We start from the raw sequence: 14,688 nt of genomic DNA, 5'->3' as shown, positions 1-14,688 counted from the left end.
AGCATGAGGAAATGTATCCCGCACAGGGCAGAAGCTTGTCAGCATTTGTTATCCCAACACATGAGAGAGTATTAAAGACACATGGCACTCAGGTGGCCGACTGTGTGCCCTGCTCTCTTGCTTGCACTATATAAATATTCAGACATTAGATCCAGACGGTAGATCTAATTATAAGGCAGTACTTTTAGTCTTTATCTCACAGGTGAGGAAAGTCAGACAAACACTGTTAAGTCACTTGACCATGACAGCTACACCCCACTTAGGGGTGAAGCCAGGTGTTATCCATATGTCCCAAAGTCAGCTCAAGAGTCTGTTCTCTCCCTGACGAGGCAATAAGGAATAAATGAACGGAGGGATACTGCGAAGACCCTGAGCTTCACATCAAACAGCTAAGGCTTAGAGCTCTTGGTCATAATCATATATGGTCACATGGGTTAACAGGTGCTTAATCTAAGTTTTCTTGTCTCTGAATTAGAGGTGACTCTCACTGACCACAAGACAGCGGAGGAAAAATTACATCGGAGGTCTGACTCATTGCACATTAGTTTCTTCTTGTCCCGACTTCCTTTCACATTGGAGGTGGGCAGCTTCTCTTCCAGGGCAGCTCAGAAAATGTCTTTATATTAGCCTTGGGGCTATTGTTGTTTCCAGGTCTGTAGCAATAGCAACATGCTGTACTGCTGGGCACAGGGTTGGATGCCCCGAATCTAAAGACTTAAAACTTAGCTAGTTTCTGGGTTTTATTTTCAAGTCTCAGTGGAGGCACAAGGTCATTCGTTCAGCTGCGTTTATAATAGTAAAAACTGGAAATGATCCACGTGTTCATTCTGTTGGCTGAACAAACTGTAATAATATACACAGTGGAACTAATTACAGCTATAGAAGGATTTGAAGAATGTTCCTCTGTGCTCTGATGGCTTGGTCTCCAGGGGAAGGAAAATATATGCTGCACATCATATATCAGTTACTTAAGAACCTAAGAGCACTCCCTCCTCATTTACACACACCTCCACTCCCATGCTTACGACCTCTTTATGATAATCATACTGTGGGTGATAATATTTGGATTGTTAAGCTAGACTATCACATGTGGATTTTGTAAAAAAGCAAATGGCAATCATGGTTTTGTCACTGAAAATAGAAATTTGGAGGAGGAAAAAAGCATAAGACAGACAGGGATGCTGTGGTTATAAAAGCCTCTGGTTATGTCAAACTTGGATTACACCTGTAACCCTTGGCAGACAGGGTCAGGAGGATCAAGAGTTCAAGTCTATCTGCTACACAGTGAGTTGGAGGTCAGCTTGTGCTACATGAAGGCTGTCCAAAAAATGCCTAGGAATTTCAGTAAGAAATAGAAATGTCACTGTGAAGTCAGGGTGTAGATTTCTACTTCCCCACTCTTAAAGCCTGGAAACAGTGACAATCTCCCACCTATATTCACTTCCAACTTGTAGGTTCCAACTCAAAATGCCAGTTCTCATAAACATAACCCATACTCTTGCCAGAGACAGGTGAATTTTAGGACAGAGAATTCAAAAGCTTAAAGCATATATCTGAGATTGTATCTTATACCTGAAAGAATGGCCAAGATCAAAATTACTGATGACAACTTATACTGGAGAGTTTGTAGGGTAAAGGGAACACTCCTGCCTTGCTGGTGAGAATGCAAACTGGTATAGCCCCTTTGGATATTGGTATGGTGATTTCTCGGAGAATTAGGAAACAACTTTCTTCAAGACCCAGCAATACCATTTTTGGGTATATACACAAAGGATGCTCAATCCGTACCACAAGGACATGTGCTCAATTATGTTCATATCAGCATTGTTTATCAAAGCCAGAACCTGGAAATAGCCTGAATATCCCTCCACTGAAGAATGGATAAGAAAAATGTGGTACATTTACACAATGGAGTATTATACAGAAGAGAAAAATAATGACATTTTGAAATTTGCAGTCAAATGGATGGAGCTAGAAAACATTATATTGAGTGAGATAACCCAGGCCCAGAAAGACAAATACCATATATACTCATTCACAAGTGGCTTTTAGACCTAAAACAAAGAGAACCAGCCTACAAATCACAATCCCAGTGAACCTAGACAACAATGAGGACCCTAAGAAAGGCATACATAGGTCTAATCTACATGGGAAGTAGAAAAAGACACAATCTCCTAAGTAAATTGGGAGCATGGGGACCATGGGAGAGGGCTGAAGGGGAGGGGAGAGACAGGGTGGGGAGCAGAGAAAAATGTATAGCTCAATAAAATCAATAAAAAAAATAAAAAACCATATATTCACACCATAAACCAGTCTTTCAGAGACCATTGGGTTATGTCAGAAGGACTGAAAAAAAAATCAGCTTTAATGGGCTTATAGTGGTCAAAAATGTGACACTTTGGACCGAGTCGGTGACCTAGACTGGAGCAGGCCTGTAATGGTGAGCTCCACGGGAGTGGGAGTGGGAGCGGACCCAGACTGGGGACATTTGCGGAGGTAGGAACATGGGTTGGAGCAGACCTGCGACAGTGAACTCCACAGGAGCAGGTCTGAGTCAGAAACCTCGGCCAGAGCAGGTGGGAGACAGAGAACCCCATGGGGGTGGAACAAACACCGGAAGTGCTGAGAAACCTCCAGGAACATGGGCTGACTGGAACCATAGCCCTGACTACGCTACGAGGAGCAACCATACGAACTTTGGATCCACTGGTACCTGGAAGATTGTTCAACAGAGTCACAGACAGCCCCAACTACACCAATCAGAGGAAAAGATGGGTAGACAAGGTAAGAACACACAACACCAGTAAAATCTAGTGACCCTACAACAGCAAAACTTGAACAACATATGAAAACCTGTCAACATAATCCATTATATAAACAAACTGCAAAATAAAAACCACTTGATCATCTCATTAGACGCTGAAAAAGCTTTTGACAAAATACCACATCCCTTTATGATAAAGGTCTTGGAGATTGCAAGGATATAAGGAACATACCTAGAAAGAAAAATTATCATATGTACTCACTCATAAGTGGTTTTAAAACATAAAGCAAAGAAAACCCGCCCACAAGTCACCATCCCAAAGAACCTAGACAACAATGAGGACCCTAAGAGAGACATACATGGATCTAATCTACATGGGAAGTAGTAAATACAAGATTTTTGGAGTAAATTGGGAGCATGGGGACCATGGGAGAGGGTTAAAGGGGAGGGGAGAGCCAGGGAGGGGAGCAGAGAAAAACGTAGAGCACAATAAAATAAAAAATCACACACTGAAATTTCATAAGAACAAAAACTTCAATAGGTAGAAACACCATGTACAGAAAAACATAAATTCCCAGTGACTTAAGGAACCAAACTCATCTACCATCTTGGAATGATGCTGAAGGATAAAACCTGCTGGCAAACTTTGCATGGAGCAGATTTAAAAGGAAAGAGCTCTGTATTAACCTTGCTTTGTGAGCTACACTTGTAGGTGACATATAATTGATGAGGAAAAAATTCCCTTTTATAGCGTATTCCAGCTGACAAATTACAGGCTGCTGCTAAGATTAGTATGTCACACTATTAAAATAAATGAATATAGGCTATTATGTGTAGCTGCTAACATCATCAAAACAGAGATGAAAAGATACGATAATCTCTTAAATGTAATTTGTAAAGAAACCAATTAAATATTTCATAAAACACTGAAGGTGGATCTCACTAAGCTTCTACACAGAACAATCAATGAAAAACACAAAGAACTGAGAAATGTGTTCAACAACTTTAGAGGATGAGTTGACAACTAAGACAAAGGATATTATAAAAGTCAGATGGCTCTCATAAAATATTTCAAGAAAAAAGAAGATGGAGGGAGATGGTAAATATTTCAAAATGCCTTAAGAGATTTATCATGTAATGGCAAGGCACAGACTTTGGATCTCAATTCAAGCAAGCAAACTTTTAATAAGTAACTATCCATTAATAAATGGAAACATGGTCTAGTATCTTGACAGAAGTAGTCAACTTCTCTTTTCTTTTTAAAGGTATGTTAATGGATTTGTGATTAACTTAGAAGCTCCCTGTTTTTAGATACACTGAAATCTTTTCAGATTAAATGAAAAAAAAATGTGTGGAGTTAGTTTACAAATAACCGGAGTGAAGTGACAGTGGGCCACATCCATGAAGATACTTATCAAACAGGCTGGACGTGCGTGGGTAGGTCTTCATAAGGTCATTGTACTATTCTGTTTACTTCTGATTCTGTGTGAGCTTTCTATACAATAAAACAAAGCTGCATGTGGAGGCAGCTGGAAAACAATGTCGTTCCTGATTGCTCCTCCAAGTCTCGGAGTCATCCATCCTATACGACTTCTAACCACTGGGATAATTGCCTGGTGACATCTGCTTTAAGAAATATGTATTAGGACGTGGGTTTATTATATAAGTCAACAAATACGATGCATGTAAAAGCGTTCTGACATGCAAAAAAGGTAGATCCAAAGACATTCCTAGCATGTAAGGCATCTGTGGATGAGGTCAGATGAAATCTTTGCCTTGAATTTTTTTTCTTCCAGACTCAAGAGCAGCAGGTTTTGATTTCCAAAAGAACAGGATTTTCTTATCCTTGTTTCTAAACATAACTCCCCCTCTTAAAAATACACAGTAGGCTTGAAGTACAGAATAATTTCTTCAGTTCTTCTGTTGAAGTTTTCATTGAACTGAATTTGAATCTGGAATATGAAGGCCAGACCTAAGCCAAAATTTCCCAGTTATTAGACATGAACAGCTTAGTTATTAGCCCAGTGATAGCAGGCAGCTGTGTCTAAGGAGGTTTATAAAGATGTGTGTTGGTGCAGTATAATCTAGACTTTTGGCAAAACATGTTCCAGAAGGCAAGTGTCATACATGCTATCTTCACAGGTTAATAATCTTCTTAGATTGCAGAAGATCTATTGCACCTAGTATACGCCTGATTCCCAAAATATGTGAAACACAGTCTCCTCCTTTATTGACACATATCTGAGTGGTGGCTGGAGGGCACCCAAAGAGAAGAGCTTGGTTTAATAACTCTGGTTAGTACAGACGTGGAGGGAAAGCAGAGCATATGTAAGACATAGGCATGGTTATGAAAGCCTAAGATTCTCAAGCATTTGCTCCAAAGTATTCATTGAAGTGGACTGCACACCCCTGATTTTCACCAAACCTGGCTGCACACAAAGTTCTTGTCTTTGTGCCAGGCTAGTCACATGACAGCAAATATCAATGGAGCCTCGTTGTGGATCAGGAGCTGTATCAAGCCTTTCATATATATATTTAACCTCATTCAGTCACGATACATTTTAACATATGAGGGAGTGGGCATGAGGTGAAGATAGCCTGTGAAGGTCTCAAAGACAGAAGCTGGCTTTGAACCTAGCTCATAACTCTAATCTGTAGCACTTAGCTTACATTCTATGTGTGCGTGTGTGTGTGTCGGGGAGGGGGCTGTTCATTCAGCTTTTTTCTATTGATATTTTCTCTTTACAGATTAAAAACAAAAGAAGCTCTGAGAAGCTGAATGTCCAAAGACTACTGATTCTCTGAATAACATTGCTGGGTCCCATGCAAGAACATTAGGTTCCAAGGCTTGGCTCTTTCAGATAGTCTCTGGAACCAGACTCAGAAGTAGGTGAGTAGAAAGATGACCTCATCAATTTGTTTTTCTATGGCCAATTGTAGCTTGTTCTGCTATAAAAAGAGATGCCCAGGCGATGCTCAAACTCCCAAGGCTGCCAGTGAATCAGGCACAAGGTGTGGGAGGCATTTGATTACACACTCTGTCCAACATTCTGAACACTCACCTGCCTCAGTCAGAGGAGGAGGAGGAAGTGTTTGGCATATCATTTCCACTTTCGTGAAAAATGAAATTTCCCAATTATTCAGTTGCATAACCACCGCTGTCATTCTGGAGATTATAATTACACATTCAACACCCCCCAACTCCCAGACACTGCTGTGCACCAGGCATCAATGGGCATTTTTCAGTCTTTATTAAAAATAGAGGGCATCTGAGTCACAAAGGGAAACAGGAAGCAAGTCCAGGAGTGGGCAAGCTGTAACCAGGATGCAGAGAACTCCACTGGATGCTATAGATAGACATCAAATGATGCAATCCCACGGAAAGCTGTCTCTACAATGGGAGGCAGGGTACATTGCAGAGACTGACTTGAGCTAGAAACTATGGAGCATTTGTGTTCCCATTTCATTCTGGCTCTTTTTCTTAGCTCTGTAATGTCAGAGGACTTGAATCTCTGCTCCTTTCTCAGAATCAGATGGACAGCAGCAAATTCCCTGTCTGTGCAAAAGGTTTGTTTCCAAGCAGCCAATAACATTAAGCATTATATCTGTAAACCACCAAGATAAACATGTTGTGATTACATCCCATATAAAGCTATAATAACTCTCTGAAACAGGACCTGTTACTGTCTTACCTATTTTTAAATTAAATTGCTAAAGGTCAGATATCTTTAATGGTGGAGTTGGGGTTTGAATACCAAATACCTACAGCTTCTATGGTTATGGGGCAGTTATGAGATTTCAGAGATCTTTTAAAATTAGAAATAAAATTGGAAAATATCAAATGTCACAAATTAGCAGGCCAATAGGAAGCACTTCTGTGCTCTTACCTTACATACCATCTTAACATGATGAAGCTTTCTGCTCTCGGAGGACAAATACAGACTAAGATATATTCAACCAGTACGTTAGAAGGCTACCATGTGAGGGAGGAGGCCCAGACAGGCAACAGGGCAATTCATTTTGGTGAAGGACGGGAAAGAAACATACTTGTCGTTATGAAAAGGGGACTCTGCGCGTGTTCTCTCATCTCTGTGTGGGGATTTCTCCCAACTCAGATCAAGACCTCAAGATAGAGCGCACATATAGTCTTCCTGTAGGAGAGTCTCAGTTGGTTCTGTCTGGGAGAGTCCTCAAAAAGGAATGTGTGATGAATTGTTATAACTTGTATAACTAAGAAGTTCCCAATTAAAGGAAGCCATGGAGACCTAGGACAGGGCAGGACTCTGTGCTCAGAGACAGCCAGAGGGACCTAAGTGTAGAAATTCTGGAAATGGCTGAACTTTCACATTTGCTTTACTGCTTCATCATAGGTTTAGCAAAGACCAAAAAAAAGAAAAAAAAAAACCAAACCAAAACAAAACAAAAAAAAAAACAACCACATCAAAACCACACTGAGTGCTCCTGATTAGAATCAGTACAGAAAGAAGGTTTTTGTTCTGCTCCAGGCTGGTGAGGAAGATGAGCTTTGGTGAGAGACTGGACTGGAATTCTAGTTCTACTTATCAGCTCTGTTACTGGAGTGGTTTCATCTATAAAATGGGGAAGACATAACTCCCATTCCAGGTTGTTGGTTGACAGGATTAAGTAAAATGAGGAACTCAAGAGTTAATTCCCCATTTCCTTTGCTTACCAAGACGTTGCACTACCAATCCTTTTCTTGACTACATTTTACACTTTGCTCAACTTGTTAAAAATAGCTTTATGTACGTATTTCTGAATTCTGGGACTTATAAATTGTTTCACCCTGGTTTCCTGGGGTTTGTTGGCCCCCTATTTCCATGGTGATTTCCCCTGGGCTATGCCTCTGCTATATGCTCTGACTGACACTTTTTCTTGATTTGTCCTTTCTGTTCTTGTCTGTTGGAAATGAACATAGACAAAAGAAAGATGGACCAGGATCTAGAGCTTATCAGCAAGGCTGATAGAGTCTGGTTTCTACAGGGGACCAAAGACTCTTACCAGGAGATTAGTGTTTCACGGGTTTCAGTATGCCTAGAGAAGTCCTATATGTTTTTTAAATTTTTTTTATTATTTCTTTTCTCTTTTTTTGAGATTATAATACATAATTTTCTTTTCTTTCTTTTATCATAGTAGACATGATAAAGTGGATGGGGGAAAAGCCCATGAGACCTCAACCTTACACAAGAAGTACAGACAACCAAGGAGTTCTGGGAGGCAGAGAAACAGTCTTCCCTGGGAAGAGATCTTGCACACCAGGCAAGATCTATAAGGTGAGGGCTATGTCTACCATGGCACTCCTAGACAGAACAGCTTCCTCTCATGAAGAACCGGGGTAGGTATGTTCTACATGTAATGCTTTTGCATGATTTACAACCCTAGATAAGAATGTTCTACATACGACACCTTTGTATGGTTTATGGTCTACCATCTTCCAAAAGATGCAGGGATGGAGTTATATATTCAAGATCCTAATAAATAAATAATGGGTTATCACAGTGAGTAGCATTACATGGCAGGCATTCTGTTTAATCATAACCAACCACAAATTAAGCTTTTCCTGTTCTGCTGTGGTTTGAATGTGAATTTGTCCATCATAGGTCCATGAATTTGAACATTGAGTCCTTAGATGGTGATGGCACTTGGGAGGTTGCTGGAGTCTTATTGGATTAAGTAGGCCACTGGGGACAGACCTTGAATTTTGGGAACACAAGGTGACCAATTATCATGTCTTTCTTCCTGTGACACATTGAGTCTTTTCTTAACCTGTGAGCGAGGATAAATCTTTCCTTCCTTAATTTGCTTCCTTTTGGGTATTTGGTTACAACTCTGAGAAAAGTGGCTAATATTTATTCATTTGCCTATTTGCATACATGGCAGGACAAAAAAAGCAGTTTAAAATAATATCAATTGCTTCCTCAAGACAATCTATTTCTATACTAATATTTTATTCTAGCATGGAGGAGACTGAGTCTCAGAGACATAAGAACTTGTCCCTGGAACTATGAGTCAGATGCTCCTCAGGCCTGTGTGTTTCCCTGCAGTGGCACACACCTTCTCTAGTGAGACTCTTATCCAGGCCATGGGATTTGGAAAGACACCAGTTTGTCTCAGCCAGAAATTAAATGCTTTTTTTTTAAAGGATAATGATGGTTTTGAAAGTATAGGGGCTCAGGGGCCATTAAAAACACAGTCTGCCAATCATCTTCCAAAGGTTAGCTTTTCATCAGGAAATCAATTGATTAAGACTCGTAAGAGTCATTTGATACAAGGCACAGAAAAATCTACAAGGGTGGTTTTTGTGGCAAAAGGAAATGCCAACTAACCATGGGTGACTAGAGAAAAACATGGCATTACCTGCTGTCCATGGTAGAACACAGCAAGGAGGAACATGGCCATCAGCAGCAGTGACGCCTCCTTGGTCCCCAGGAAATCTCTGTGAGAAAAACAAAAGCAGAATGGCATGGTGACTAACAGCTGGGGGGGGGGGATTTCAAGGTTAAGCATGAAGAAATAGGCTTAGAATGACATGTGAGGAGAAGAAAGGAGTATTTTCCAAATATCTGACATGTGACATAGAGTGCTATAAGGGTTTGCATGTCATCTTACTCAGAGGACAAGAGACTGTCAAGCCTATGAGGTCCTAGAGGGTATGGCTGATAAAAGAGAATCTAGAGTTTAGCTTCTAGATAATATGATCACATCCATAGCAACACTGTCTCTACTTGTATAAAAATTTTCTCCGTTTCAAAGAGATTGAAAACTGTGGTCAAAAATATCTTGTGAGGTAAGTATTCCTTTTTGAAAAGTATTGACCTACTTAAGAAGCCAGTATTCAACGCTTGCTATGTGATGGTCTTTATCTTAAGTGTCTTCATGCTTAGAGTATTATCTTAAGTGTATGAGTTGGACAATTTTAATTCCTCTATCAGTTAATTTAATCCTCACGTCAGTTCTATGAGTGGGGTCAGTTGACCCTTATTTTTTTTTTTATATCTTTTAGTAAAGACTGTTTTTTTTTTCCTGCCAAGATGCTAACAGCAGAGTTTATTCTTGGTTTTCAGTTATAGTCCCAGAGAAGCACATCATGATTGAGCATCTACTGTATCCCAACCTATGCTGGGATCAAGAAATGAAGAGGATACATTGTTCATGCTTTCAAAATAATTCACAAGAAGCAAGAATCAAATCAAATATATAGGTAACTTTTTAATTAGGGTGAGTGTATCCTTGTTGCTCTGATATTGTTTGAAAAGAGAAAGTAACTAACTGAGACCGAATGTTCAGAAAATACTTAAGAAGGCCAGGATGTAGCTCTAAGCCATATATCACTTAGCTTGGTATGTACACATCTCTAGCCTCAAAATAATAAGCAAATACCATGTCGTGTTTGAGGTCACATGAAGACTCAGTAAGGGAAGCTGCTTGAATTTGTCAGGACCATCCAACAAAAGTGCTTAGGTGAAGAGGGATGAACTATAACTCATGCATTAGGGTAGAGATCCATCCATCTGTCCATCTGTCCATCATCCATCTATCCGTGTACCCAACCATTCATCTGTCCATTCACCCCTTCATCTACCCACCCGTTCTATACTATTGTGCTTATCTTGAGGAGGGAGGCATACTTATGTATTTCTCTTTCGTTTCTGTCACTTACTTCTCTGGTCTTTGATGTTTATGGGCCGCTGAGAAAAATGATTAAAGACATGAACTTTAAAGGGGATCCAGATTCCTAGTGCGCTCTATTTTTGACCAGTTGTTTGACTTCAAGCCAGCCACTTGATATCTCTGAGCCTCCGTTCATTCATATGTGAAGACTGATTCCACAGTGTTTTACCTCCTTAACTGTGAGGATGAAATGAACAATGGTGTTGAGGCGTTTGGCATGGTTCCTGGCTCATAGCTTCCTCTCACTGCTCTGTGAAGCCTCTGACACACACTCTTGTCCGTGTCTGTGTTGCTTTAAAGAATCATTTGCTCACATTACTCGTGTGAATGAGAGCTGTCTATGTTTAGAACCTCCCCTGGATTCTGTCGCTTTGTCCCAGCGCACTGCCTGGCACTTAAGACATCCTCTTCTCTGTGAGCCACGAAGCTTATTTTCAGCCTAGCAACTTATCATTTGAAGCACATTTTCAGGAGGCAACATGAATACTTCTTGAATAATTTTGAAAACAGTGATTGGCCAAAAATAGAGACATGACTATGCTAGACTCGGAAGAAATAAAGAAAGAAAATTATGAACAATTTTTGAGGGTTTAGCTGTATTTCATATAAAAAATTTTGTGTAGGGACCAAAGTATATGAATAGTAACCCAATCATGTTGAGAAACAGCCAAAAGAATTTTCATTTGAATTCACAAGTTTGTCTTGTACCTTTCATGATTTTCGGAAAAGCATACGGAGAGTCGAGTAACTGAAATATATCCCATATTATTGAGCTTTGCTTGATACTGGGTTTCACAGACTTAATACCAAGGAAATTTTGAGATATTGATTTGTATTAATAAAATAGCTAAAGTAATACTTCCATCTCCTAGGAAAAGGGACATTGTTAACTGAAAACACACATAGAGTATTGAAATCTTCAGGGCCACTATAATCTTTAGAGATCATTTAATCTGAATATCATAAAATTTAATATTTAATGGGAGTATGACTCACTAATGAAGCATTTATGCTAATTGTAGTAAATCTGGAAACTAAAAAAGACAGCTAACCATCCAGAGGAAACTATTATTATTTTGGAATCCATTAAATCCATTAAATGTCATTTCTATTTTTCTCTTTGCAAAAATGTACCTATAAATTTAAGGCTATATGGCTCATATTTTTTCCTAAGTTACTTTTGTACTTAATGTAGACAATGATAATAGGTTTTGTAATTAGATATATTACAATTCACTTGGCAAATCCATTTTATTCTGTATTTTGTGTATCCTGTGTAATGTTATACCTCTTGCAAGGCTTTTATTTTATAAGAGACTGAGGCCCAGGGGGAAGAGGTCAGTGGCTCAAGGTCACATATTGATTTGTGTTACCACAAGGATAAGAACCCAGATTTTGGGTGTGATGTTCTAAGTTTTCAATATTGACTATTCACCTCCAAATTTTTATTTATTAGTTTGCCTTTTATTTTACAAAATACTTAATAAACCACCCCATTTAAATTTGTTTTTATTCTGTATTATAAATAGCATGTAATTTTGAAAAGTTGTATTATATCTGAAACAGTTACTTTATATATATTTCTTGCTTTATCTCTTTCATGTCAACAATTTGTGATGATGTTAACTTACTACAGAGATACCTGAACATCCATGTTCATTGATGCCCTACTTACAACAGCTAAACACTCAAAAACTGTTCATAATTTTCTTTCATGTTTTCTTCTGAGTCTAGTCTAGTCGTGTCTCTATTTTTGGTCAATCACTGTTTTCAGAGTTATTCAAGAACTCTTTGTGTTGTCTCCTGGAACATTTTCCAATAGAAAATGGAATCAACCTAGATATTTATCAACTGATAAATGGGTAGTAAAAATGTGGTACATATACATAATGAAATTTTTTCAGCACTAAAAAAATATGAAATTTGTAGGAAAATTGATAGAACTTGTAAATATACTGAAGGGAGGTAACCCAGCATCAGAAAGACAAATACTTCAATGTTATTTCTCATATGAGAATCTTCACTTTCAAGTTTTAGGTTTCCATGTTCAATTTGAAGTGCCTGTTGAGCCCAGGAAGCTAGCAGCATACAGTGTTGCGGAAGGCCATTCCTGGAGGAAAGTTGCAGAAGTCCTGGGATATGAGAGTGCAGTGGAAGAATATGAGTAGTGGAAAGGTTTAATAGGTTGGTGTGGGAAATCCTTTTGTATATATGTTGCTTTTATTGGTTAATGAATAAAGAAACTGCCTTGGCCTGTTGATAGGGCAAAGTGGAACTAGGCAGGAAAAACTGTACTGAATGCTTGGAGAAAGAAGGTAGAGTCCAGAGAGAAGCCATGGAGCTGCCGCTAGCTGGAACCTTGCCTGTAGGCCACGAGCCTCATGATAAAATATAAAATAACAGAAATGGGTTAATTTAAGAGATAAGAGTGAGCTAGAAATATACATAAGCTAATAGGTCAAGCAGTGTTGTAATTAATACAGCTTTTGTGTGGTTATTTCGGGGCTGAGCAGCCGGGAGCAAACAAGCAGCCTCCTACAATAATAGATGATGTGGGTGCATGGATGGCAGATATGAGGGATTTCAGAAGGGTTAAACAAAAACTAAGGCTGTCTAAAAAAGGCCATTTGGAATCCCACTATTTTGTAAGTTAATTAAAATATATAATTAAAAAATAATTTGAAGGGAGGTACTCTATATGGGGAGATAATGTAATTCTCAGAAGCCACAGGTTATTAAGCAAAAGTCCTAGTGACAGAGTTGGGGTACCACCATATAAGTTGTTGGTCAGGGAAGACCCCAAAGTAATAGAGGCTGTTGCCATTCTGTAGTTTTCCAGCAGATTCGGATGACCAGACTCTATTGATGAAGGCTTTGGTTGCAGGGTGTAAACCTGGAACTGAGTTAGAAGCTTTCCTTCTGCTGGGTAGTTTTCAAAGTGCCAGAAGATGCTATGCAGGCAGCCAGAGGAGAAAAGTCATTAACAGTGTACACAGCCACGAGTTACATGAACTTCAGTACCAACTGTCAGACAAGATGTGCCCAGTGGGTGCCATAGTGTTATGACTGTTTCGGGGGTAACCAACCACTTCTGATTAGATTTCTTCATGTCAACTCCAGAGGAGGAATTTATGGTTGGTACTGTAAGTTTGATCAGCAGTCAATGGTTGGGAAATTGTAGGCCTTAGGGGAACCTACTATTTTCTTTAACTAAAAGGATGTGGCAAACTGCCTTCTAAACATCCATGTTTGTACCCATAGATTACTGCTATTTTCAGCCTTAGTCAGAGAAGTTTCTGCTTTTATTGGGTCATGGTTACCAGATTTTGGTTACCATGTTTAACCAGATTCCTAACTGGGAAAAGCATGGAGAATAAGTGATCATTCAGTGCTCAGTTCTAAAAGGAACCTCTACCATGGTTACTCAAATGCATGTATGGACTCCACTTCTTTTTGGTGTGTGTGTGTGTGTGTGTGTGTGTGTGTGTGTGTGTGTTTGTATAAAATAAAAATGAAGGGAGCTCTTTACAAAATTTACTAAGATTTAAAAAAAATGTGACAGCAAAGCATTAAATCATTGAACCCTCTGATTGTAAACAGACATCAAGTAGATTGCTATTGAGGTCAGAAGAGATCTGATGCTCCAGTGACCCATGGTACCTAGGTTCTGCCAGCTCCAACTTTCTCTAGTTCTCTCCAAATATTTTTTCTTTTCTTGACTCCATCTATTCCAATTTATTTTCACTTGTGAACACTATAAATTTTGTGCCTGAAATGTCTTTACTGATTAGCACTGTTGATGTGTTTTTGCAAGGATGATTTTGCTAGCCATTGTTTTCTTGTAGCCTGAGAAACTCCTTACTCAGATTTAGCTCTAAAGGCCCAAACTGAGAGTTAGCAGAGTTAGGAAATACAGCATGAAAGCATGTATACATCAGGCATGGAGTGAGGAGGAGGGCAGATGAATGTAGAAACCAAAAGCAGAGGTGAAACCTTTTCTGTCTGTAATCACCTATTTGTAACAACACGTGTATGGTAAATCTTCAGAGATTTTATTGAAGTGAAATAAATATCTTTGATACTCTTCTTGAGGCAGAAGAGAGGACAGAGAGCACCAATGTTATTTCCAGGATCCAAAGTGGACATTGGAGGGAGGCCTTTTCCAAGTACCATTATTATTTAGTAGGGTAGTTATTGCCTGAGCTGGAGATGTTGATCACAGCGGGTAGAGAGTG

The 14,688-nt window shown here is 39.3% G+C and overlaps 1 protein-coding gene across 3 annotated transcripts in view; it reads right to left on the bottom strand.

Annotated features, from left to right (window-relative positions):
• Adcy8 (adenylate cyclase 8) overlaps positions 1 to 14,688 on the bottom strand; it is a 208,214-nt gene that overhangs the window by 18,152 nt on the left and 175,374 nt on the right. For all 3 annotated transcript variants that reach the window (XM_005354547.2, XM_005354548.3, XM_026782726.1), the window contains one exon: positions 9,140 to 9,218. In XM_005354547.2, the coding sequence (XP_005354604.1) occupies positions 9,140 to 9,218 (79 nt within the window). The remainder of the gene's footprint in view (positions 1 to 9,139; positions 9,219 to 14,688) is intronic.

This window comes from Microtus ochrogaster, chromosome 15, assembly GCF_000317375.1.
Source record: "Microtus ochrogaster isolate Prairie Vole_2 chromosome 15, MicOch1.0, whole genome shotgun sequence".
Taxonomy (NCBI): Eukaryota; Metazoa; Chordata; class Mammalia; order Rodentia; family Cricetidae; genus Microtus; species Microtus ochrogaster.
This window is presented reverse-complemented; position numbering and strand designations above follow the sequence as displayed.